Raw genomic sequence first — 26,669 nt, 5'->3', positions numbered from 1 at the left:
AAACAAGCTGAGTCTGTAATTGGCCTTGTATACATTCCTCAATCTTGGATTGTCATTGAAAATTATACTCAGACAGCCTATGGCTGTGGGTAGCCTTTAAAAAGAAAGGATTATGTACCCTATTCATTTCTCTTTTGGAAATCTAGAGCTATACACAGCCCAGAAATGACAGTAATAGAGAAATTTTAGTGCGTAAGATGTATCATCTTTTCTCCCTGCTTTGGCAAAAAACGAAAGGAGGATTTTTCAGTGCATTTCTTTGAATTGATGAGGTTAATATTTTATTTGAACACAATACAAAGGCATAAATAGCTTTTTTATACCTCTATATTGATAAGAATAAAAGAAAGAATGGTAAATTCATTCCCATGATCAATTTTGCTGAAAACTTCACAAGCTAATCTATCCTCAGAGTAGACTTGGAAATGGGATTTATTAACAGCATCACCTTCCTTCCTCCCAGCCATTTCATTTCCAATCTGTTGTCAACCTTGCCAAGGCCTCCTTGTTCACTGTCCACCCCCATATGCAGTCACTTTCCAATTCTACTAATTTCTGCTTTGAAATGTCTCTCAAATTTGTTATCTTTTTATTTCCACTGCCAGTCACTTTTCATATAAACTGCAGTGCTATTACCCGATATCTAGTCTCCTTTCCTGTAATTAATTCTCTACTCTTCCCATTCCCTGCCCATCCTTTACTGAAACCACTCTTGTTATCACAGCTCCTTGCCCAAAAACCATCAATGCATACTTGTTGATAGTAAAATGCCTCATCCTGACCCTGCAGGGTTCTGATATTTTACCACAATCAATATTTTATCACAATTCAATATTTTATGTGATCTAATCAACTGCACACTTACTGTCCCCCGACTTTACCAACTGTAATGCCTTTCCCCTTACCAGACAAAAGCCCTACATCTCTGCCTGTTGAAAGTCTATCCATCACTCAAGGTTGATTCCAAATATTATTCTTCTAAGATACCTTTCTGTTTCAACCTAAACGTCATGAGTTCGTACATTTTTATGAAGAGCTATAACATTTCTTCCTCCTTAATGACCTCTCTAGTCTTGTAGTGTACATATTTGATTATTTGTAATCTGCCTTCATATCACATTTTGAGTACCCAAGTGCAGTACTTGTATGCTTTTGTGTGTCACTAATTTGTACAGACTTGATTTGTAATTCAGTACCTAGCATGAGGTGTGCCACACAGTAAACGCTCGGAAATACACGTTGAATTCAATCAATGTTCATTTTCTGACCTACCAGTGTTCTGAAAAATTATGTTCATTTGTCTAGTCATTAATACAAATCTGCATAGATTATGCACCTGCCTGTTCTTTTTAGCAATTTCCACTACAACTAAATTATTTTGCTTTCTTTCCAGTTGACAGTTTATGATTTCCTGTCTGCATGTTTTTCTTCTCAATTTTGAGCTTACCCCAACCGTGAGTAAGCTGCAGAGTTATGATTCTTTCCCAGCCCCACTTCTGTGTTATCTATCTCTGTCTCGTTCTGACATACTTATCTCTCTCCCAAGTTCTATTTTTAAAAGATGACTCAATAAAATAAATCCATATAGATGTCTTTATTTTCAAGAACTTACCTTTTATCTGGCAGATGAGTGATTAAAAATTTGTTCGGTATTCCATCCTGCCCTTCTGTTTATTTTCTGGTGGCTTTTCCCCTTTTTCTCCTCTAACTTTGATACTTTCCCTTTTCTCCAACTTACTTTTTAATTATTTTAACTCACTGTCTTCTCTATCCTGCCTTCTGGAGTTCCGGTGAAGAAACCACGTTAGACAAGGCTGGTTAGGGGAAGTAAGGACATCAGGTCAAGGAGGAAGGTACTGGACAGTGAGACATCTTAGAGTCATCCTTGTTTCCATTATTTCCACAGTCTTGCCACCCCATAACAACCAATTACTCCACAAACCCTATGAAGCTGCCCAATATCTCTTACCCTTTATTTCTTTATTTCTACCCCACAGTTATTGTCTTGGGTAAGGCCTTCATTGTCACCGACACACTAAGTTGTACTGAACTTCTAGTTATTCCCTATCGTGGTTTATCATCCTTGGATTCCATCATTTATACTGTTGTCAGAAAGAACATTCTGCAGCGCTCATCTGATTATGTCAAGCCTTTACTTAAATCCCTCAATGACATCCTATCACCTAGAGAAATACTCCAAGCTCCAGAAACATCTGGATCCCGCCTAGAGCTCCAGGCTCATCTCTCACTGTACTCTCTGATCACAAGCTGTTCTCTACCTAAAGAAGCCCTCTCCCACTCATCCCTGCACATCCCGTGCTCAGTGGATGGGCCACTTCCTCTTGTTCTGCAGTCATTTCAAGTATCATTACCATGATGAAGTGTTTTCTCTCCAGCTCCCATCCAAGATAGAGATGTCCATTCCCCGCCTTGGGTAGCATTCTACCATATGTAAATTTTACTTATTTCCCATAGCATTTCTAATGTTTGTTATAGTGAGTGGCTAAGGGCACAGTCAATGGAGCTAAACCATCTGGCATTGAATCCTGGTTCTGCCACTTTCTAACTGTGGAACCTTGCACAGTAACCTATCTGTGCCTCATATTTCTCCTTAGTAAAGTGGAAATACTAATAGTAACTTTTTCATAGTTTTATTGTGAAGATTAAGTAAGTTAATATATAAAGCCATTAAAACAATGCTTGGCCTGTGGTAGGCACTATACAAATTGTAGCTATTATAATAATGATTTTTGTGAGTCCTTGCTTGATTGTACCCTATGACAAGTACCAAGTCTTCCTGTTTTTATCTTCGGGGTCCAGTATAGCCCCTAGGACTCATTAAACAGTAAATAACTGTTTGATCAGATAATGAACAAGTACGTTAAAACAAGAATAATAGAATAATGGAGGAACAGATCTTTTATTTCCCGAAGTTACAACATGTCTTTTTTCCATTGTTCCCTTTAGATGTGAAGGGAACTGTAAAGGTAAAAATACAAGTGGTCATAGTGTTTTAGTTGAGAGTTTTAATCTAATTATTCAGTGTGCACAGAAGGTTTCTATTCTGTCATCTCTCATAATTACATGAACATTTACTGATGTGCACCATGGGGAAAACGCCAGCAAAACCAGGAAACAAGATTGGCTAAATAATTTGTAGGATCCAGTGCAAAATGAAAATGCAGGATCCTTTGTTCGAAAAGTATTAGGAATTTCAAGATGGTGAAAAAAGATTGTTTAACCAAGTGTGGGGCCATTCTGAGCTCAGGGATCAGCCGGACTGCACAGACTACGAGCCCATGAAGCCAGCTCCGCCAGAAATCCAACACCCTCTTCTCTATCACTCTGCAATGTGTTCTGATCTCACTGCCAACTTTATCTCTCACTGCCAGCTTTATCTCTCACTCCTAGATTGGGATGTTATAGGTCAATAACATTCTTAGTATGCCTCTCCACCACCACTCTCCAGGATTCAGCCTCCACCATCCACTAGAAAAGCCACTGGCCACTCTATTTATCTCAATGATCTAACTGGCCCATTTTCTGCCATACTCAAAATGCTCCTTCATTTATCAACTGTTTTGGGGACACTAACCATGTTCCAAAAACTCTGCCTATGGTGATAAATATATAATATAGTCTCACTCTCTGGTTTGCTTCATTTTATAAAGTGATTTCTGGCTTGCCCTGGGAAATCTGTGGTTGCTAATATCTAATAAAAGAAGAAAAGACATAGTGGCTCATGCCTGTAATCCCAGCACATTGTGAGCCCGAGGAAGGAGGATCGCTTGCAGTCAGCAGTTAGAGATCAGCTTGGCCAACTTAGGGAGACCACATCTCTACAAAATGATTTAAAAATAGCCAGGTATGGTGGTGTGTGTCTCTAGTACCAGCTATCCAAGATGCTGAGGCAGGAGGATGACCTGAGCCCATGGGCTCAAGGATTACAGTGAGCTACCATCTTGCAACTGCATTCCAGCCTGGATGATAGAGTGAGACCCTGTCTCTAAAAAAAAGAAGAAAAGAAGAACAATGACAAAAACCCACTGAATTCATGTATATGTTAATGGTGATAACCAATGGAAGGCCAAATCATAAGGAATGAGATCCCCACACAGGCCATTGGAGAAGCTATTTAATGCTATATAACCCCTTAAACAAACACAATTAGACCTCTTAGATTATCTGGTATTCAGGCTTTTTGCCTCTCATAATCTCAAGTTAAATGCCTTAGAGAAAATGTTAGCAAGAAGTCCTGTTTACAGAGGTAGATGGTAAAACAAGGAAAAAAGAAAATAATTGGAAGATATATTTGTCAGGGGAGGGAAATCGGGGTTGAATAAGAAGAAAAAGATTAAAATAGAAGGTGGGAAATGAAAAATTAAGCTTCTGTCTACTAAAGAAAAACCATTTTCAGTGCTCCTATTACACAAATGCATTGTCGGCATCCTGTATTAAAATATAAATTCAGTGCAGAGGCAATAAGGCTGGCAGTAACGTGCAGAAAGCCAAGAGCCCCGGCTGTTGGCAGCCACTTGGCTTCGAGGGCCCCTGTGACAGAGTCCAGGTTATATCTGTCAGACTCTGAGCCACTGAACACTGTTATTTCTTAGTTAAAGACTCTGATGTTGGCTTTGAAATTTACTTCATTTGGGGAGCACTGTGCCATAAACAAATAGTGATTGCATAGCAGAAAGGAACAGAATTTACTATGTCTGGTGAGGAATTATTGTAGGTGTAGTATTACTCAAATAAATGCAGATGGTGGGAGATGAAGGCTCTCTTCAACAAATTGCATTGTTTCTTAAGGGTGTTTATGTTTTCAATGAATATTTATTGAATTCCTTGTGAATGCTATAGATATAGCAGTGAGCAAGAGAAATGTTCTTTTGGGGGCAGTGAGAGAGTAAATATCAGCACATAACTGAACAAAATAATTTCATATGAACATACAAATGTAATGTAGAAAATAACCACAAAGATATCAAAGAATAACTGGAGGAAAAGGGTAGGGTTACCTTGATAGGTTGATCAGCAAAGGCTGTTTTGATAAGGTGGCATTTTTCCAAAACTTGAATTATAAAACTTAGTCAGACATGTAAACAGGTAAAGGTGCATTAAAAGTAGAAGGATCATCAGCATGTGCAAAGGTCCTGAGGCAGGATGGAGGTTGACTATTCCAGGAACAAAAAGAATATCAATAAAGCTAGAAAGTAGAGAGAAGGGAGAAATATACAGAAGGAGATTGAAACAGCAGACAAGAGTTACTACGCAGAGTCTTACAGAGTGTTCTAGGCAATAGTAGGGAGTTCTACATTTATTTAAAAAGCAATAGAGAATCCTTGAGGGGAATTAAGAAAGAGGTGATATAATTTGATTTCAGACTTTAAAGCAAAGATCACACTGGCTGCTATGTGTAGAAAAGATTGCAGAAGCAGGAATGGAAATAGGAAGAACTGTTAAGAGGCCATTACAGTGGTTGAGGCAAGAAATGGAGGCTCTAGATTAGGATGCGAGAAATAGAGAAGGAAGGAGAGCATGCACCAGGGAAGAAGGATGGTGTCTGCAGGTGTCCTGAATGTCAGGAGTAAGCAATGCCTGTACACAGCCCTGAAAGGTCTCCTCATGTTGGGAGGGCTGGCTTCTATAGATTCCCAATTAGTAATACCTCACTTATTTGAAGCCTACGTCTTCAGTGGCCTGTTATTCAGAACATAAAACTGAAAAAATATTACCATCAAACAAAGTCTATATATTTAAGTTCCCATGGGTTACAGATGGTGAAAACTCTCATTTTGATTCCAGTTTTTTTCACAAACAAGTTTTTCTGTTTGTTTGCGTGTTTCAAGTATGGGTGACAGATCAGATTCAGGACTACAGAAGTGAGCAGATAGTGTTTCTAAAATCCTGGCAAAGTGAGATTAGGAAGAAGAGACAACTGATATCCATGCAAAAAAAGAGAACACACACATATTTTTAAAAAGCACTCAAAAATATTTTAATATCTGAAATATGGTCCTATAGACTACATTAGCCTTTGAAGGTATTGAGAGACTACAGTATTTATCCGTGAGTGCTCATGTAAGGGTTAACTTTCTATTTCAAAATCTCGAACCACAGATACCTCTCCTGTGTGTTCCCTCAATGCCCCTTGCCTCCTTTTCTCAGGGTGCTTACTATATTGTTATTTTCTCTTTCTGTATCTGCCTCCCCCACAAGATAGTGAACTCTTTGAGGGCAGCTCTTTAATGCCTTTTTTTATCTCAGTATCTCCAGGACCTACCCCAGGGCTCTGCACTGAGAAGACTTCCAACAAAAGTGAGAAAAGAACCCTAGAGCATCAGCTGTTCATTTTTACCTCTGGAAGCAACAGCCTGTAACCCAGCAGCTGTTGTATCAGTAGCCAAAGCATTCCCCAGCTTTAAAGAGATTTGTATAGGTATACTTTAGACTTTAAAAAAAAAACAAAAAACAGATGGATGGAAAGTTTTAAACCATTGCTTCTTGGCAGAGCAACTAAGGTGGGCTCAGGCAACAGGGCTGATATAATTATAGTTTGGGTTATGCCTGATGTGTTTTATTCTGATGTGCATATTTTGTGCTCTATACACATTTAAAGATTTAATTAAATGTTTTATTATGGGGAACACAGTGCCAAATATCAGCATCATTACCTTTTCTTTCTTTACAGAAGCAGCTATTTCCTCATTTTGTTTTTTGGAGATTTTAATACACATCAAACTTACATTTACTTAGTAATATTGACATGGACATCAACAAAAAAGCCCTATTTCTTGTTACTGAGGTTTTTGTTGCAATGTAAGCCCTCTGAGGGCAACCTCTTTCCCAAAGTGCCAGATGGGGCACTTTGTCCACAGTAGGCCATGGTTGAGAGAGGCAGGAAACAGCCAAACTGGAAAACCTGAGGCAGGGCCTCCAGGACACAGAACACAAAGCCCAGCAAGGCAACAACACCAAAAAGAATAACAATCAATCAATCAATTAATTGATAAAAGCACCACTTGCCATAGTCAAAGTTTCCACCTGATGACAGTCTGAGGCCCCAGTAAATATTATACAAAGTTTTATGTTTTCTTCCCCTCTATCCCTATAAGAAGACCCTTTGCTAAACTGCGGATGGAGGCAGCCAAAGAATTTCATAAAATAAATACAGAAGAAAAAAAAAAACAAATCATCTCTGGCCTTTCAGAGTCAGTTGGAATACAAAATCATTCAAGTGGCCATTTTAGAAAATATTTTCTCCTCAGAATGCAAATTTACAAATATTTCCATTTTCACTGAAATGAAGTTATTCCTTAAATGAATGACTTCCTAACATTTTAATAAGGCAACAGAACCTCCCTTTGCTCTGGAAGAAAGAAATCAAGGAAGGAGAGAAGAAAAGTGAAGAAAAGGAAAGAAATCTTTCCATTGTAGGTGGTGTCTCCATATACATACGTGTGAGGGATGAGGAAGCTGTCCAAGTGGGTGTGTGTGGGAGTGTGGGTGTTTGTGTTGGTGGGAAGCTGGGGATAGGTCAAGAGAAGCACTGATAGGCTGCTTGGCTGCCTAGCTTGGAGAAGCTCAGAAACCTCGGGATCTGCCTCCTTACTGTGCCAAAGCAACATATCAGTTCTCTTTGATGAAAGCTCAGAATTGCAAACTGAGGCCTGGCCTGCTCATTGTCAGGAAAGATGGTGAGCTGAAGAAGATGGTTTGTGGGAACTTAGCAGGGATGGACAGTTAGAGGATGCTGCAGGCATTCTTCTTTTTAGAGATCCTCCACAGAACATACCTGTTCCCAAGAGGCCTAGGAGTCCAAATTAGGAAGCACATATATATTTTTAATAATTTTAACCAGGGATCCCTCTTCCTTTACTGAGAGTAGCTATAGTTACTACTACTTGACAGGGTTACATTACTTGTCCTAGTGTCAACCTGTCCTGTTCATACTTATCCCCCTGCCCTTGCTCATACTTATCCCTCTGCCCCTGCTCTTCCTTCTTTCACTTTCCAATTAGGGGAACTCAGAAAGAAGACTCTAGAAGAGGAGCCCCAAACCTTTTGGAGAAAAGAAAATGTGAGCACTTTTGTAAGAGGAAAAGGTAGATGTTTTTATATGCTTCTAAGACTAGGAGATGATATGGTCTTTTTTTTTTTAATTGGAATAATTACTCCAAAGATCTTTGCCTCAAGAAAAAAAAAAAAGGAAGAAAAGGAAAGTGAAGACTTCCTCCTTCATTCCTGCAATGGGGACCAGAAAATTAGGACCACTGTTGATTAATCAGATTTTTCTACTTTTAAAAATTATAATTATGGTTACAATGACTCCAGATCCTTTTATTAAGATTCTTTTTGTCATTGCTTAAATCTGATTTTTGCAACATTTTACAGGCTTTCATGAAAATTATGAGCTATGCTTAAATTGCTTTAGTGTTATCATTTCATAGATACCAAATGAATAGGATTACAGTAAACAAAGAATTAGGTCTTAACTTAAAAATTATTTTAAAAATAACTTTGTTCAATTCCCTAAAGTAACAAATGGAACAGAACTGAAAAGTAATAATATTACAGTTTTAAATTGGTAGGATCTTCATTTTAACTTAAACCATGTTTGCACATAAGCAACCATCTGGATAAAAAGTTTAAAATTCAAGAAATATATTAAAAAACTGAATCATTTTGTTGACACAAAGTCAAACACTTGGATATATAAAAGCATGTGGACTAATGCATCGTATCCTATCTTGATAGAAAAATACCAAAAAACAAATTAAAAGAACTTCTCAGGAGGGCACAGAAAATTCATTATCTGTAGGAAGGGTCATCGTGGTAAAGGGAGCTATCACATAAAATTTGAGTTTTGACTTGAACAGGAGTCTCAGTACTCCTAACAGTCATGTGAACTTGGGCAACTTATTTAACCCCAATAAGCTATAGTTTTTCAACATTTAAAATAGACATAATAATAGAAACATTTTGAGATCATTCTGAGGATTAGTTTGGAAAAAAGTGGCAATGTCCTTAGTGTCCCTCAAGAACTTATGTCCAGCTGAACCTTCGGATGTGACAGTTATAGGTTGAATTGTGTCTCCCCAAAATTCTATATGTTAAAGTCCTAACCTGAGTACCTCAAAATGTGACCTAATTTAGAAATGAGATCGTTACAGATATAATTAGTTATGTTGAGGTCATTAGGTTGTACCATAATCCAATATAATTTGTATCCTTCTAAAATATTGACCATTGGAACACAGACATATACACAAGCTGAAGGCCATGTGAAGAGACACAGGGAGAAGACAGCCATTGATAAGCCACAAAGAGAGGCCCAGAACTGATTCTTCTTCGCAGCCCTCAGAAAGAACCAACCATGCCCACGTGCTGATATCAGACTTGTTAGTCTCCAGAACTGCAGAACAACAACAACAACAATTCTGCTGTTTAAGCTACCCAGTGTGTGGTACTTTGTTACAGCAATCCAGCAAGCTGATACAATGACCTTATCTGGAAATAGGTTTTTGTAAATATAATGAAGGTGAGGTCACACTGGATTCGAATGGGCCCTAAGTCTAGGGGCCAGCACCTGTGTAAGAAGACCGCATGAAGACACAGGGACGTAGGGAGACACACAGGAAAGAAAGCTATGTGACAACAGAGCTAGAAATTGGAGTGATGCAACTACAAGCCAAGAACAGCAAGGACTATTGGCAACCTCTAGAAACTAGAAAAAAGCAGGGAGGTACTCCTGTAGAGCCTCCAGAAGGAGCCAATCCTTCCCACTCCTTGATTTTAAACTTCTTGACTCCAGACTTTGAGAGAATACATCCCTGTTCTTTTAAACCACACAGTTTGTGATAATTTGTCACAGCAGCCTAGGAAATTTATACAAGAAGTGTTACATAAAGTACTCTGTCCAGTTATAAAAGGCTATGTGAAGATTTATGATTAGAAATTATGCTTCTACAACTTGTCCAGAGTTTAAGGTGATCAAACCCAGAATGATTCTCTGGAATTGTTACTAGCAAATGTCTATACTGGTGTGATGTTTGAATTCTGCCATGTCCTAAACTATGTTAGCATGTACTGCCAGGAGAGGAAGAAGGAGAAGAGTATTCATAGGAGAAATATTAAAGACCAGAATATTATCTACAAAATGTGTAATGGTAAGTAACATAGAACTCAACTTAAAAAAAAAAACCATTGCATTCTAATTATTAAGCTCATCGAATGCCATATATGTGAAAAGAATACATAAGGAAAGATACTACATATGGTACGAGAAAGGATAGCAGTTTCTACCAAGAATTTATTTTCTAGCATAACTCTTTCTGCTGGTGGCATAAATCTTAAATGTTTTCAAGTTCAATCTCAGTTTCTATAAGAAAAAAAGTATTTATTCTTTGGAAAAATTGAATTGGACAACTATAATGGTCTTTTAATCATCTGCTTCAGGAGACTCTCTCTGCCTGTCAGTAAACAATGGAACAATTGATGTTGTTCTTTTAAAACTTTACAGCCCTTTAGATCTACTTCATTTCAGAGTCCCAACTTACACTGTTTAGCTTTTAGAAGACATAACCACATCTGTCCACAGTTACTAATTCAAATATGAAGCCAAATCTCTGGTTCAATATAGTTTTATGTTCATCTTCAAACTCTAAGTGAATTAGGCGTTATAATTATTTCAGTGTGTGGTGATTTTTCTACTAGCAAATTGACCACCAATTTCATTTGCTATGTGATCTTAAATCCCATATAAACATGATTCTTATTGTTGCTTTGTGCTGTTTTTGTTGTTTTGTTTTAGTTCCTCCATTCTAAAATAGCCCTTTCAAAGGAAAGAGTTGGCCAACAACAAATTATGAATCTTTGGGCAAGATAATTTAACTTCTTTGTTCCTCCATTTCCACATCTGGAAAGTGACGGTGAGAACCTCACGAGGCTGTTGCGATATCAAATAAATTAATACGCCATGATGTCTAGATCATAGGAAGATCTCACTGATGTTAATTCTATCTTCATTTCCCTTAACATTACACATCAAACAACTGAAATAGAAAGAATCAGATAAGAACAGAACCCCACTATACTTCTGCCCATGCACTCACTCATGTACTGTGCATAGCAACATATTAATTTTTCTACCTATGTTCCTTTAATTCAAAATCTGCAAATCCCACCTTTCTCACCCACTGAAGGATACTGTTCCAGAATTTCTACCATCTTTTGCTTATATTTAAAATTGTTAATTTGCTGCTGTATAAAAATATTCCTTTATTTCTTCTATCTTAACCTACCATAACAAAAGCAACCTCTATTTTCCTCACTTCTCGTATTTTTCTGATGCCTTTTTAAAAAGCAAAACTCTTTAAAATAATTATTTATGTTAAGCCACTCCAAATCTTCACCCATTCTCTCTTAGACACACTCCAGTGTGTAAAACCCACACCACCCCACAAAAGTTAATTTGGCACAGTTGATCACTATGCCGACTTGGAGACATTTTCCTTACTTAACTTCCAGGCCAAGAAAAAAATCTTGGTTTACCTACCACCTCATACATAATTCTTTCTCAGTTTCCATTGCTTTCCTTCTCTTCTTCCAGACCTCATAATGTTGGAATGTTCCTATAAATTAAACCTTGGTGTCTTGTTTCTTTTGTTATCTTCATTCACTTCCTTTTATTCTCGCTCAAGCTCATGACTTGAAATCTTTACCTTCTATATTAGAGTGACTGCCAAATTTATATCTCTACATAGACCTTTCTCTCTATCTTAACTCAAGATATTGGTTCAAGAAACTGGCTTTTTGATGTCTTTACTTGAATGTCTAAGGGTCATCTCAAATTAAACGTGTCCAAAACTAAACTTATTTTTGTACTCTGCTTCTCCCCAAACCCTTCTTCCTTTCCATCTTAATTGACGGCAAATCTATTCTTCCAGGTATTCAGATCAAAAACATAGTAATCTTCTTTGACTTCTTCTCTTCTTTCACAGCCCACAGCAAATTGATCAAGGAACGTGATCTTTAAAATACATAAAGAATCTATCACTTCCGTAGTTACTACCCTGGTTTGAGCCTGGACCATGACCAAGTCTTACCTGGAGCCTCCTCTTACTCTCCCCATTTCTCCATGCTCTCCTACAACCTACTCTCAATACATCCGCCAGAGTGACTTTTTAAAAATATCAAGTCAGATTATTCTGAATCTCATTGTCTCTCTCTCTTTTCCCCCTTTCCAGATCTGCTATATTCCTAATTGTTCCTTAAATATCCTTTTCTAGATACTCAACCTTATCTCCTTCAGATCTTTGCTCAAATGAGGTAGTCCTCATTTTATTTTTAACTATTTTCTCTCTCCATACCAGCACTCTTGGTCTTTCATACTCTGTTTCAATTTCTCACCCTCTCACACCTTTAAAGTTTTTATTGTGTTCATCATTTACAAACTGTCTCTACCACTAGCTTGTAAGCTTCACACAAGCAGGAAAGGTTTTTGTCTTCTTTTATTTACTCTGTACCTAGAGCAATAGTCAGCACAGAGTAAGTACTCAATAAATATTTGTCAAATGAGTAAGTAAATGAGTGAGAAATGCATAAGCAAGAAGGAAGAACATTCTGGAATATAATCCCCTTTTACAGTCTTAAAAACCTTGACAGTACTAGGAGTCATTGTTATACATATTAAATTAGGAAAAAAATCAGTCCCTATGTTAAATAGACAACCAGACAAACCAAAAATCTGTGGAAAAGGCTCTTGAAAGAATTCAATATTATCAGGTAAAGACTATGAACCAGAGCATGTAAAAGTAAAACACTTTTGAAAATCACGAACAAAATGCTCAAAGAGTAAATGATTGTACCAGAGTCATGTATAAAGATTTTAATCTTCTGCACAATACAAATTGGGGTAAATAAAAAAGCAAGTTAATGTCTCACAAGTGCAGGAATGAAAATTAGTTCTGTATCCATCTTAGAAGAGCTATGCAAATAATAGCAAAAGTGCTGGAGAAACACAAGACTACACAACTCTAGAGAATCCATGAGCCAGAAAATGTGTTTGTGAATCCTCTCTGGGTCCTTTGTTTCTCCTTCTCATGTTCACTGCCTAGTATTTGACCACTTTCTTGTTTGTTAGCAACTCTCACAGGAGAGCAACCTAAAGAAACAGAGGGAAACTTAAGCAAGGTAAAGCAACTCCTTGATAGCAGCCAGGAGGAATATGTGGGGATCTTAGTCTGGACAGTAAGAAGCATGTGGTATTATTAGATTGGCGCAAAAGTAATTGAGGTTTAAAGTATTCACTAAATGATTACTGAATATATTTTTGGAAATTGGCTGCTAACATTAGCTTGATTCAATTCAATTAAGGTCAGCATTAAGTCTGTCTAAAATATGGTCAACTGATAGAATAAAAAGAACTCATGACATATTTGAATGTGTTAAAGAAAGAAGGAAAAAAGAGAGAGAGGAAGGATGGATAGATACAAGTCTCTGTTATGGAAATCATCACAGAAGGTAACTTAACATAACGAAAATCTATCTAATGTAAAAAAGAATTAAGGCCAAACCTGCCTCTACCACTAACTAGCAGTCAGTGGTAAGGTTGGAATACCTAACTTTTCAGAGTCTACCTTCTTACTTGTAAAATAGAGATAAAAAGTTTAAAACTAAAAAACAGAGAGAGTAATATACTTTCCCCCTAATGTTGCTATGATGATTAAATGGATAAATTATGCAAAACACCTAATAGATACAACCAGGTGTCTGTTCTCCACAACCAAACTCCAGTTTCTACCATGTTATCTGCCTGTTTGTTCAAGTGTTGAAAATCATCTCATTTTAAGAATTCATTCTTCTTTTCCATTTTGTAAGGATAAAACTCTGAAGAAATATCTAGAGGGTAATTAACATATGGCTAAAACTATCATGGGAAATATTAAAAAACAGATTAAAAAGTACAACTGGGACCTGTTTTGAAACAAAAGGCAGCCTATTGATAAAAATGAGCTTTTTTCTTAAATTGCAGGAAAATACTGTAAATGGCCTATTTAAAAATTATAGAACAACATCTCTTGGAGGAGGAATAAGATTTCTTTTCTTTTATACACACCAAAGTACAGAAAATGCTTTGCTCTTTGTAAAGTTGTTTGATTATAAGTTCTATGGGAAGAGGACTGACTTGAATAGTATGTGGCTTGTAATTGGCAATTAGGAAATAGTTTTGCATGAATACAATATGCACAGATTATAGAGTACTTGGCTCAAGGATGGGAGTCCATCTGTCTCTGCAGGTGATCCATACATAATAAAAGAATAAATAATAACAAGACAGGATTTTAATGGCATCTAGATAAAAGGCAAAGCAGCCATTCTCACAGTTCCTGAACCATCATTCATAAAGTCCTGGCAAAGCAACTATTCTCACAGTTCCTAAACCATCATTTATACACTCCTGGCATTCTACTGAAAATCTCACAGTCCACATGCAGTATATATTAGTATATACATAAACAGATATAAAGTGACTAATAATTTCTTGACTCCAAAAAACATGGTATCTTGAAATAACCAAAATAGCCCCTTCATGGTAGAAAAATCATAGAAAAAAACAGGTAAAAGTTTGGAAAAATGATTTCTACTCCTCTAGTTAAAAGCTAAACTCTAAACTTTAATTTTTGTTTATTTTAAAAATACTATTTATAGAATAAAATTACTTGTTATTTAGACTGTAGGATAATGTACAAACAGCTAATAAATGAGCAGAATGTATTTAATAATAATAATAGGATATATTAAATTTCCAAGCCAAAATGATTTTTAGAATGCATAGTTAATAGTATGAATAAGCACAATAGATTTAAAATGTAAACCACACAGGCTCAAGTGGGCATTGATAGATGTTGTCCTCATTCTAATCATTACTTAGTTCAGAGTTTGTGAAGGTAAATAGCATTGCCTACACATCTCTTTGCCAACTCTCTTACTAAAGCAAATGGAACCAACAATACAAAGAACAATGAAAAAGAATTTTCTAATAAATCTTTTATCCTCTAAAGTTGTATGAGAAGAAAGGTCACTTTCTCACTTACTAGCTTACCTTTTGGTGCTCTTATCTTTTTCTTCATCATACATATTTTTATTTATTATGCTCTATTTATACATTCTTCAATAGCATCTTTATTTATGACTTTGTGAATCAACATCTTTGTAATAGGAGGCAAAAGTCACTTAGCTAATTACACATGCTTGATAAGCTGCATAATAATAACTACTGCAGTACTGTACATTAGTTGAAGGTATGTAAATTACTGCAGTTATTTTCATTTGCAGAAAAAAAGAGACTTTTTTTAGTCATTTAAAACACCCTTGTTGCCTCCATATCCATCTTCTCAAGTATAGTGTGCTTTTAACCCAATTCATAACATCAATAAAGAATGAAGGTTAAATCTCACTCTACCAGTATTACCCAAGAAATAAGAGCAAAGACAAAGCAAACAAAAAAAAACCCCTCAATTTAATGCAAATACTTCTGAACTGAGTTATGAATTTTGTTATTTATAAAGTGTCTTCCATATAAATGCAATCCCAGTAAAACAGAACAGTTTAGACATTCCCTGCCCCACAAGGATGCTATAATGAAATCTGACTGGGTCCAGCCAGGATATTAGAAGTACATAGAGAGAGAGAATGTACAGGATTAGAATATTAATATGACTTCTGTATGAAGATTGGAAATTCTACAAAGTCATGAATAAGGTCAAAATAACACCTAGATGATTTACTGCCATAAAAAAGCATACTCTCCTATGAGTGATTTACTGAATGTTATATAAAAGTGGAGTGTGGACAAGCTACATTCAGATGCAAGCTTGCAGCTGTCAGTGTCTACATTTGCTCAATCTGGCTAGAGGATGATTTGAAGGTTGATTTAATTGTAGCTTCTGAATCATGCACTTCTCTATGTGTTAAATTGTTTAACGTAAATATAAAAATGTTAAAGTAATTTTAAGACTGTAAATATTTAGTATCAAATCTGCAAAATCTCATTCTCCTCTGGAAAAGTGACTAAAAATGAAAAGACTAAGAAAAAAACACTATTACCTTAATAATAATAATTGCTCAATAATTATGGAAAATTTACCCTTAGGATGAGAAAGTCCATAGAGTGTTCAGAAGGAACGCTGAGAATAAACAAAACAACTAGATTTGTGATTTAGTGATCAAATTCTAAGAGGAACACAAATATATATCTGTAGAAAAGAGTTCAGAGATCAAAGTTGCCAGTTCGTAAGATAGCATTGTTTGAGTTCCTTGCAGGTATCATAATAGCCTAAGTACATATTCCACTAAACACAAACTCAAAGCAAAGATTCAACTCTTGCCGATGCTACCAGCACCAGAACACAAGGCACAACCAATGAGCTTTGCCAATGTAATCTACTCAGCTAGAGCTCTCCTTAAACACCTTTATATTCCTTGACAGCCTTCATCAGATTCCAAACATCACCTAACCATTTACTTCCCAGCATCAGCAAATCATCCTTAGGGAGAGTATCTTGTTCTTCCTCTGCAAGCTTTTTCCCCCATTTTTGATTTCCACTTTTATACATACCTCCTTTTCTACATATTTTCTTGCCGGGCTTTCTGGCACATTCCTTGGATATTCTTTTTACTGAAAAATGAATAGAAGACTAGAAAATAACATGGCGCTCCATCACAGACCGCCGGAACATGCAACACCACTATCTAACTCAATATGCTCCTGCATTTACTGAGTGCGAAAGATCCCCAATTCGTTGAGCCTGCACATGCAATGAGGAAATGTTGATGCATCTTCTCAGAAGTCATTTGGTAGGAAATGGAAATTAGAAACCCATTTCTACCTAAAGATACGTGCTGTGGAGGAAAGAAAATGAGTAAGCACAGGAAAAAAATAAGTACAGATACACTGACACACATAAACAAAAAGAGCACCATGCACGCATGTAAAATATGTCTACATGCCAACAGGAAAAGCCATGCATACTACCAGTACACATGAATTAATATTGTTAGAACTTAGAATAGAAAAAATATATAAATATATCTCCCTGTTTTTCCTGCAATAAACTCACCATCCTCAGTTGGGACATATATATTTAAATATAGGCAGTCTTCACTCTGGTCTTGCACATATGATGAAACCACATCCAAGTTATTAGTAAACCACACAGGAAGCATGACTTCTGGCAATCTGCCATCAATGATATTCTGGGGACACACAGGAGCAAATTGAGTGGCATTTCTGATATCTGACCAGGGAGATGGTGGTTCTGGAGGCTGAAAACGACGTTCCCCTGTTGGTGGGGCTGCATATGGAACCCCAAGAAATTGAATAACAGGCCCCAAAATTTCATTATTGAGTTCCTTCTTAATCCCTCTTATCTTTCCAAAGTTGGTAGTCACCAGTGGGTCCACATCATCCAATTTTTGTGATAGCACATGGCCAGCCTGAAGCAAACATCCCAACATACAGAGAGTCAATGGGGCACCCAATCCCCGGTGTACCGAGCATGCCATCACTGCTCTCCAAACATAATTTGGCCACGTGCATCTGGGCAGTGCCATGGTCCCACATTAGTTGTCTAGTTGTCTGGTTACAGTGAGGCAAACGTATTTATATCCACTTGAGAAAGACTGTATAATGGTAGAGTATACCTCCGATTTTTTACAGGGGAGCTTCTCGAGAAAAGCTCTGAAAGATCTTCAGACAGCAGATATCTCCCATTGATTTCACATGTATTGGAGCAGTATCTTCAATCATCACTATTTATCCGACCATATCCTATTGAACATTCTGTTTTCCATATTAGCAGTGTGGCAAGAGTGGGCACTGACTGCAGATTTCTCTCTTATAAATCAAATCCAGTTAGCTGCAGGTCTATATCCTAGAAAAAATGAAAATAAATCATGAGCTGGAACAAGCTAACATAGACAGTGTGATAACTAGATGTTTTACAATCTATAGAAATACATTAATAATGACTAGCATCAGGTAAGTTAAATGTTACCATAGGAAAATCATGGATTGAAGTGAGATGACAAGTAAACTAACTGATTATAAGATTACTGAGAAATGCATCTGCTGACTTTATATACATTTACGTGGAAGCAGGCTTTATTAAAATACACAGTTTTAGAAACATGTCACAGTAAAGTATTTAAAAACACTGAATGTTAGGTGTGAAATTTATACTTTATTAATAGTCTTCAATCACTTCAAGCAACAGATGATTAATCTGTTTCAGTTTTAAAACCCAATAGCAGAAAATATTTTAAGAAACTGGCAGTAAACTAGCAGAACAGATACAAACTCTGTAAGAATGACTGTATGCATTGGAAAACAAACAAAAAGGTGGTTCCCAATCCTATGCTTATCAAAAAAAGGAAGATAATATGAGGACAAGAAAATTAATATGAGTTCAGCTATGATTGTTCAGATGAAACTACCTCACTTCCTTGCTGTGTCTCAAATGTTTTCATAAAATTTTGCTTATAGGTTTTCTATTTGAAGTTAAGATTCAAGAATTTAAAAGAGAAAATGGCATGAGATACAATTTGTAAAAGAGACAGAAGTTTACATCTTTTTTTGCAGACAAGTTATTTTACCATCTTGCTATATATTATAGATATCAATAAATTTGCAATGCCAAAATTAACTTACGAGTCAAAGTCAATATATTTTAAATTACAGTTTTTTTCTCACTGTCTGTTAGAGATCAAAGGAAGATTACAAAAAGAGAGTGTGGTGATTAAAAAAACAATCATACCTAATCACGGCATCTTGCATATTAACACTAATCAAACATCTATCACTGTTTACACAGTTCAACTTAAACTACATCAGACTAAAATATAACATTCAGTGCAATGCAATCCATGGAGTAATGTGATGTTAACTGTCAAATAACGTACAGCTCAAAAAATGTGTCTTTTCTTGTTCAAGCAACCTTTTGAAGTGCTTACTTTGAAAATAAAGTGTTGATTTGTATTAGAGATGGATCTATACTGTATATTATGGGAAGATACCTAAAGAAGTGTTGGTCTGGCAGTGAGACTGCTCTGACTTTGTGTTACTTAAAAGGAGATTGTAAAAACTATATAGGGCAGCAGGAGATTTGGTTCTGGCACAGTGTGTCTTTAGCTCTGAACAATCCATCACAGAATGCTATAAGGAGATAAATGTCTTTCCTCGAAAATACTTTAGTCTGTGTTAATTCACATACCTTTTCTGTGAAAGCACATGAATATACAAAAGACAGGCTTAGACCAATCCAATTCCTGTTCCAGAACTCTAGCATTTATCGAAGATTCAGCTACACGAACCCATTTCTGTAAAGTGTACATTATGCTTATTCTTGTGCAGCATCATAGTGGGCCACAGCATGAATGAGTCTTTGCAAGTTCCTTTTGGTGTTAAAAATGCACTGCTTTGACACCTAACTCAGAGAACCTGTGGTGAGGTCTTAAAAGTCCATCATCACGTTTTATTCAACCTAATTTTCAAGTACTCTACAGCAATTTCCAAAAGTTTTTCTCCACACAACTGATATCAAATACTTGTTTTGTTATGAACAAAATAACACTCCTTTTTTTGTACTTAGAAATCCCTGTGTTAAGGATAAAGAAGCTCCTGTTTCCCACTGATGTGCTACTTTAACGCAAATTGCACAGGATTGGAATTCTGCATGCCATGATGGATTTTCAAATTTGAATGATGTTTAGCTCCTGAGGTTACAAAAATATCCCATTTTACATGTTGTATGTTTGCAGAACTATAGTATTGACTCCCCAAAATTTTCAGAAGTTGCTACTATAATAATAGCAGTCATCCAAGTCAAATGTAAAAATATGGCTTATTTAAAGTACTACAATTAAAAAAAAAATGCCTAAATAGAAAGTCTCAAATTTGTTGACAGTTTTTCCCCCTATTTATTGATGCTTCCTTAGTATATTAAAAAATCCTCAGTTTTCATGCATTTATGTCTCATTTACAACCCTATGAAGTGGATTCAACAGTTATCCCCTTCTTACTCATGAGGAACTCAGACTTGAAGAGGTTAATTTTTACCTTGGCCAGAGTCTCTTAGCTAATTAGTAGCAGATCCAGGAGCCCACTGCTATCTGATTTAAAGGTCATCCTTATGATCACCGCTCATGATACAGTCCCTCAATTCACAATTATCACTTTTTAAAAAATTGATCCTAGTGTATTTAAAATTGAACTGTAAAAATATTTTATGTTTCTTCAGAAGATGAAGTCTCAGTAAATATTCATAGGACAATTTCATAGGACAAAGAAATTAAAAAATGGTCTACCCTATTCTTATTGGAAGTTAATATTTTATTTTGCTATATATTTTATACATATTTTATCAGTTTTACTCTATTGAATGTAATGATAGTTTTCTCTTATGTCATTACACAAAATCATGTTAAAACAATGATTTGTGTAATAATTTGGTTATTTATTAGTAGCCCAAAATCCCCAAACTATGACAACCTAAATGTCCAACAATAGATATTGATAAATTAATTATGATGTATTCACAAATTCAAATTGTATATATTAGTGAAAATAAAGGACCTAAGCCCAAAATATCAACATACATAAATCTCAAAATTTTTGGCAAAACAAGTCACAGAAAATTAGGTACAGTAAATACTATTTAAATAAAGCTTAAAGTATATAAAAGAATATTATATATTATTCTCAAATACATAAATACATAGTAACAGGATAGCTGTCATCTCTGAGTAAAAAGGAAAGAGAATAAGGCTCATTCTAGTAACTAATCAATTAATTGGGCCAATTATTTAATAGACAACTAAGACGGATAACCTGTGGTAAGGCCCTAAAAGGCCAGCAACAAACTACAGCAAGTTTGACAAAACCTTAGTATGTGATTTCTCTGTATTCTTTTGTATGTTTGAAATATTTCAGAATACATTAAAATAAGAAGGCCGGAAAACTCGTACTCAGTAGACCAAATCAGATATTACCCATAGATTAGCCTATCAATCCACACATAGGACTAGCTTCGTCTGACTTCGAAGTTAATGGGGATACTGGCTCATAAATTTCCCCATTATTCCTCTTTTTGACTTAAAGCGTGTATAGTCCCACTAAAAGAATAAAATAAAAATAAATAATAATTAAAAGTGCATCATAAATGATAATACATTTTCTCCCTTACATTAATTCACCAAAAGCTGGTCCCTCAACTAGTTTGTTTCCGAGAAACTCAGAAAAGAGAGTAGGGAGAACTGTATGGGACGTTAGATAATTACAGTGGGTGGCCACATTCATCCAATCTTTCATTCACTCAACAAACATTAGATACTTACAATGTGCAAGCTATTGTACTGAATGTTAAGGAGAATTGAAAGACATGAACAATCTACTCATTACTCCCAAGTAGCTTATGACATTGTAAAGGAATAAGTAATCTAAAAAAAATTACTCTAATGCAAGATGAAATGTGACATGTGTTCCATAAATACATGATGAATGTGGGAGCAGGGCCTAGCAGGAAATATCTGACTTCTAACTTTACGTATCTTTTACATATCTTTTTCTAAAAAAAAAAAAAAAAAAAAAAAAAATATGTTTTTATTTCTACCTTGCTTTGTTTTCTTGTTTGCATTTATTTGTTTTCTTGTTGAACTCAACTCCTCCCTGCTAACTTTCTTACCTGGGGCAAGACTTTGCACTTGTGTTTTAAAAAATATCTTTATGTCCCTCATAAAATCTGTATGAAAATGTGTTATATAGTGCAAGCATGGTTAAATCTCAGTTGGTCTGGATTGGACAGCATGCTTACCATTAGAGCTCCCTGGCTTGATGGTGACTCTTAACCAATGCTATACAACATACAGTGGATCCTTGTTATTCATGGTAGTTATGTTCTATAAAGTCATGATGAACACTAAATTAGGGAACACAGACCTTTTGTTTTTAAAGACATACACATGTATGTGTGTATATATGTGTGTGTGTGTGTACACACACGTACATAGATATACCCACATATATAGATAAACAAATGTCACATAGATTATAGGTTAAAATCCTTAATGCTTACAACTAGTAGATTCTGTTTTATTTTATGAAAGAAAAACTGAGGTTCTAAAGCATTAAGTGCCTGAGGCCGCCTCACTAACAGGTGCTAGAGTTGGGATTAAAATGCCCCGCAATTGATCCCAAAGATGAAGCATCTTGCACTGCACTGCATGGCCTCTACTATCTCCAACCTGTGTTCATAAAGTTGAAAAAGGAAGGCAGAGCAATGCCTTGTTTGACTTCAGCTGGCAAGATGCTCATAGGGTGACAAAGTTTTGCTGCTTTGCTCATGTCTGTGGAATGACGGTAAACGTGCTGTAAGTGTTGATTTTAGGATTACAAATACATTTTAGTGAATAGACAAGTCTGCAAATACAGAAACCAGGAATAATGAAGATCAACTGTACTAACTGAAGACAAATAATGTTTTGCACTTATAGGTCTGTAGGTTGTTTGAAGTCAGGCCACCCTAGCTTACCAACTATATATGGTAATAATAAATGGATATAAAAATGGACTTAGTAATACTAATTTAACAAATAATGCAATTTAATAATATCTGGTTTCAGCAGAGTGTGGTGAAACTTGATGACCAAGGCTAGCCATATACTTGGAATTTATCTATGTGATTAGTTCACTGTAAGAGAACCTGACCACTGACAGATACTGGGTTTCCTGTAGCAAAATGTTTCATATGCACTAGTGGTGGTTAAAGACCTAGAGACAAAAGGATATTCTTCGTGACCCAGGAGCGGGAGAACAAAGAAGCCAGAGTCTGACGTTTTTAAATTCAGTTTAATGCATATCCTTCTTCTGCTGTTGCCATACTGTATTCTTTGCCTGTAATAAAGCTGTCCAATGAGTATAAACTGTTTGACGTCTTTCAGCAAATGAATACTTAAAGTAACTAATGTGTAATTAACTCACATAGTCTTAAAATGGGATGAATCAACAAATGAACACATTTTTACAAAATGATATTAGGCTTCAAAAGAAGAGACAAGTGTACCTCCAGTTAGTAAATTAGAAACGAGTTCATGAATCAAGGGAAATTTGAGATGGGCTTAAAAGAATGAACACGATTTGGACAAACACTGATGGTACAGAAGGGATTCCACAGCAGAAAGAATGTTCAGTAGACACTGTGCTGCTCACCCTTCCTGAGGGCAGCTCACATTTTAAAGACTAGTTCCTGCCAGTTTACAAAGGCCTGGCCTCCTTTTCTCAATACGGAATAATCAGAGGAGCCCCAAAGCTCCCCATGAAAATGGGCAGAGGGAGGAGTTGGTTGAGATTCTCCTACTCCCTTACAGGAATTGTTCCCAATGGCACATCCCAGGAAACTTCTCGTAGACAAACCTTCATCTCAAAGTCTTATTTTTTTCCTTTGGAAGCCTGACTTATGACAGAAAGAAAAGTAAAAGGCTTTTTTGAGGAAGGCACAGTCTAGTTTGCCCAGAAGACAGAGTAAATGAGGATGAGCATTGGATAAGATTGAAATGGCAGGCTAGAGCCAAATCAAGCAAGCCCTTCGTTAAGAGGCTAAAGAGTTCGGATTTTATTCTCCAGATGATGAAAAGCCATTACACACTCCTAGCAGAAGGAAAGTATTATCAAATTCATTCACAAGAAAATTAAACTGGCAGTATTTTGGGACAGAGACCTCTAGAGCAGCGTGTTCATACTCCATCACAAGATGATTAGATAAGGGAACTAAATGGTTGAACTTCTATTTGCCATTTTTAATGTAAAACAAAAAGAGAAAGCAATTAAAGTTTGCTAATATGAATACATGACGTAACAGCAGTGTCATCACGAGGCTATTGATGCATACAGCACTTACAGTGTTCTTGGGGAGGTAGATTGGTCTGTAGTGCAGTTGGTTAACCACCAGTAGCACTTTGTTATTGTTAATTGTTCATTTTCAATGTGCGGTGATGCATTAGAGTTTACATCATTGGATAAATAAATTTACACATTTGTATCAAGTTGTAATTAAAGTAACCCTTAAAAAACAAACTACTGGATTAACTTTTTATCAAATATCAATGAAAGGCAGTACTAGAAATACAATCATAAATAAAGAACTGTAAAAAGGCAAAATGAAATTTCTACTTTTAGGACAAGCTCTTCTTCAGCTATATCACAAGATTAAAAATAATGGCCATCTAATCAGATATAATAACAAATCAGAAAAAATGTTTGAAAACCTCAAGAAGATAACTTGAAGTGTGAATTAATGCCCATTTTATTAGCTGTGAACTGTGCCCTAAAAATCTCAGTGCCTTGATATTAGTGAATAATGCAATGAAGTCACCAGTATTTATTAGACATTTTAAAATACTGTTAATTTCATCTTTCTCATTTTCTTAGTGCCTATTTTTGTGTATGTTGTGCAATCTGATGATAGAAATATTTATTAAATATATATGTATATTCCTACATAAATCTTTGATAACCAAACCATATTTTTTACTAAAAAGTAACATATATGTATATATGTATACATTTTTCATCTTTTAGCAAAAATATGGTCTGGTTATCAAACGTACGGACCAGATACAAAGGTGTGGGAATCATTACCTTTGTGAATGAATTGGTGTAAAAGAAACCAGAGAGAATCTTAATTCCATGTTCAGTTTGAAATATCAGCTGGATTCATCCACAATTATGTGAAAATGGCAACAGAAACAGCTACTATTGTAGGTCACCCTCTACTTGCCAATCGCTGTCCAAAACACTTTATATAGTTCATGTCACTTAGTCTTCACAACAGATTTATAAGCCAAGCCCTCTTATTTGAGGTGAGAAAAACATGGGTGAAAGTGGTCAGATAACTCTCTGAAGGCCACAATGCCAGGAAAAGGCAGATCCAAGAAACAAACCCAACACTGCCTAACTCCAAAGAACATATCCTGAACCTTTGTGACACAGGAGTTTGTGCTCTGTACCTCAGTGAGACCAATTCAATAAAGTCCTATGCTCAGGTTGAGAAACTGAGGAGAGTGAAACACACAGAATATCAACAGAAGGAAAATAAAAAGGCTGCCCATCCTCTTGCTGGGGTTAGTTAACAGTCATAATTTGCAGCCGCTCCAAAGACTGTGGTATTGAAACTTTTTTCCAGCAACATTCAATAGCCTGGGGCAGAGAATAAATGATAGAAGTCAGGGTTGGGGATAAGGAAGGAAAGAATGGTAGAACAGCAAAGAACAAAGGTTACAAGAAATGGTAATCCTAATGTTGAACGGATCGACTAAATCTAAATATAGACGTAAGCAGTACCAGAAGGACACACAGGGGAAAAGTATAAGACAGTTAAAGCCAAGGCCAAAAAGGGTTTACTCTGAGATGAGAATATCAAAAGTTCAAGATCTTGATCACGGAGAAGTTCCAAGGGATGCCAGGACCCATGTCATGGCCATATTAACATAAGGCTATTGAGAACTAAAGTGGTGACAAGTTTACTCTGCCATGAGCATCATTTAATAATAACTGGATTAATGACAAGCACCAAATGAGTAAGTACTGGGGCTAAACATTGAGCTAACTGCATCATCTCCTTTATTGTCTCTGAGTACCATGAGATAGAGATCATTATCATCTCCTTGTAACAGATAATTAAATTGAAGTCAGAAACACAAAGCCACAGTAACATCCTTCAATAAAACAAGAGCACATTTTATGGATGCAGTAAGCTTCAACAAATAGAAAGAGATAAGGCTGAAGAATTAACACTCTCTAAAGACAAACGCTGCCTCCTTCTTAATTTTGCCCAGAACCTCCTTCTGGGAGAAATTGTGGGCAGCCCTCAGTAGTATTCCAGAGTTGCATGATATTCCCCATTTCTCTGCAGAGTATATAAATGGTTCTATTTGTTCTCTTTACCCTTGGGCTACTTCCACACTAAATGTACCTCTCCAATAACATTTTAAAAAAAAAGAGAGAGAAAATAGAATGTTAATGAGAAAAGGCCAACTAAAACTTAACATTAATTGGAGAAAAAAAATTACCAATAAAATATTTTTTAAAATAACAAGGAGTAAAACATGAGTACATGGTAGACGTTATACCTGGTAGTAAACTAATTTTGTGAATAAACAATACTACTGGAAGGTAACACACATGATATGGTTTGGCTCTGTGTACCCACCCAAATCTCATCTTGAATTGAACTCCCATAATTCCCACGTGTTGTCGGACAGACCCAGTGGGAGATCATTTGAATCATGGGGGTGGTTTCCCACATACTGTTCTCATGGTAGTGAATACGTCTTAGGAGATCTGATTGTCTTATCAGGGGTTTCTGCTTTTGCATCTTCCTCATTTTCTCTTGCCACCACCACGTAAGAAGTGCCTTTTGCCTCCTGCCATGATTCTGAGGCCTCCCCAGCAGTGTGGAACTGTAAGTCCCATTAAACCCCTTTTTCTTCCCAGTCTCGGATATGTCTTTATCAGCAACATGAAAATGAACTAACACAGTAAAATGGTACCAGTAGAGTGGGGCCACTGCTGAAAAGATACCCAAAAATGTGGAAGTAGCTTTGGAACTGGGTAA

General features: G+C 36.2%; 1 protein-coding gene across 8 annotated transcripts in view; it reads right to left on the bottom strand.

Annotated features, from left to right (window-relative positions):
* Positions 1-26,669, bottom strand: part of NLGN1 (neuroligin 1) — an 886,466-nt gene that overhangs the window by 669,233 nt on the left and 190,564 nt on the right. For all 8 annotated transcript variants that reach the window (XM_054553010.2, XM_054553006.2, XM_054553007.2 and 5 more), the window contains one exon: positions 17,124-17,936. In XM_054553010.2, coding sequence (XP_054408985.1) covers positions 17,124-17,616 — 493 coding nt within the window. In that variant the 5' untranslated portion in view covers positions 17,617-17,936. The remainder of the gene's footprint in view (positions 1-17,123; positions 17,937-26,669) is intronic.

The sequence above is a fragment of the Pongo abelii genome, chromosome 2 (assembly GCF_028885655.2).
Source record: "Pongo abelii isolate AG06213 chromosome 2, NHGRI_mPonAbe1-v2.0_pri, whole genome shotgun sequence".
Lineage (NCBI taxonomy): Eukaryota > Metazoa > Chordata > Mammalia > Primates > Hominidae > Pongo > Pongo abelii.
This window is presented reverse-complemented; position numbering and strand designations above follow the sequence as displayed.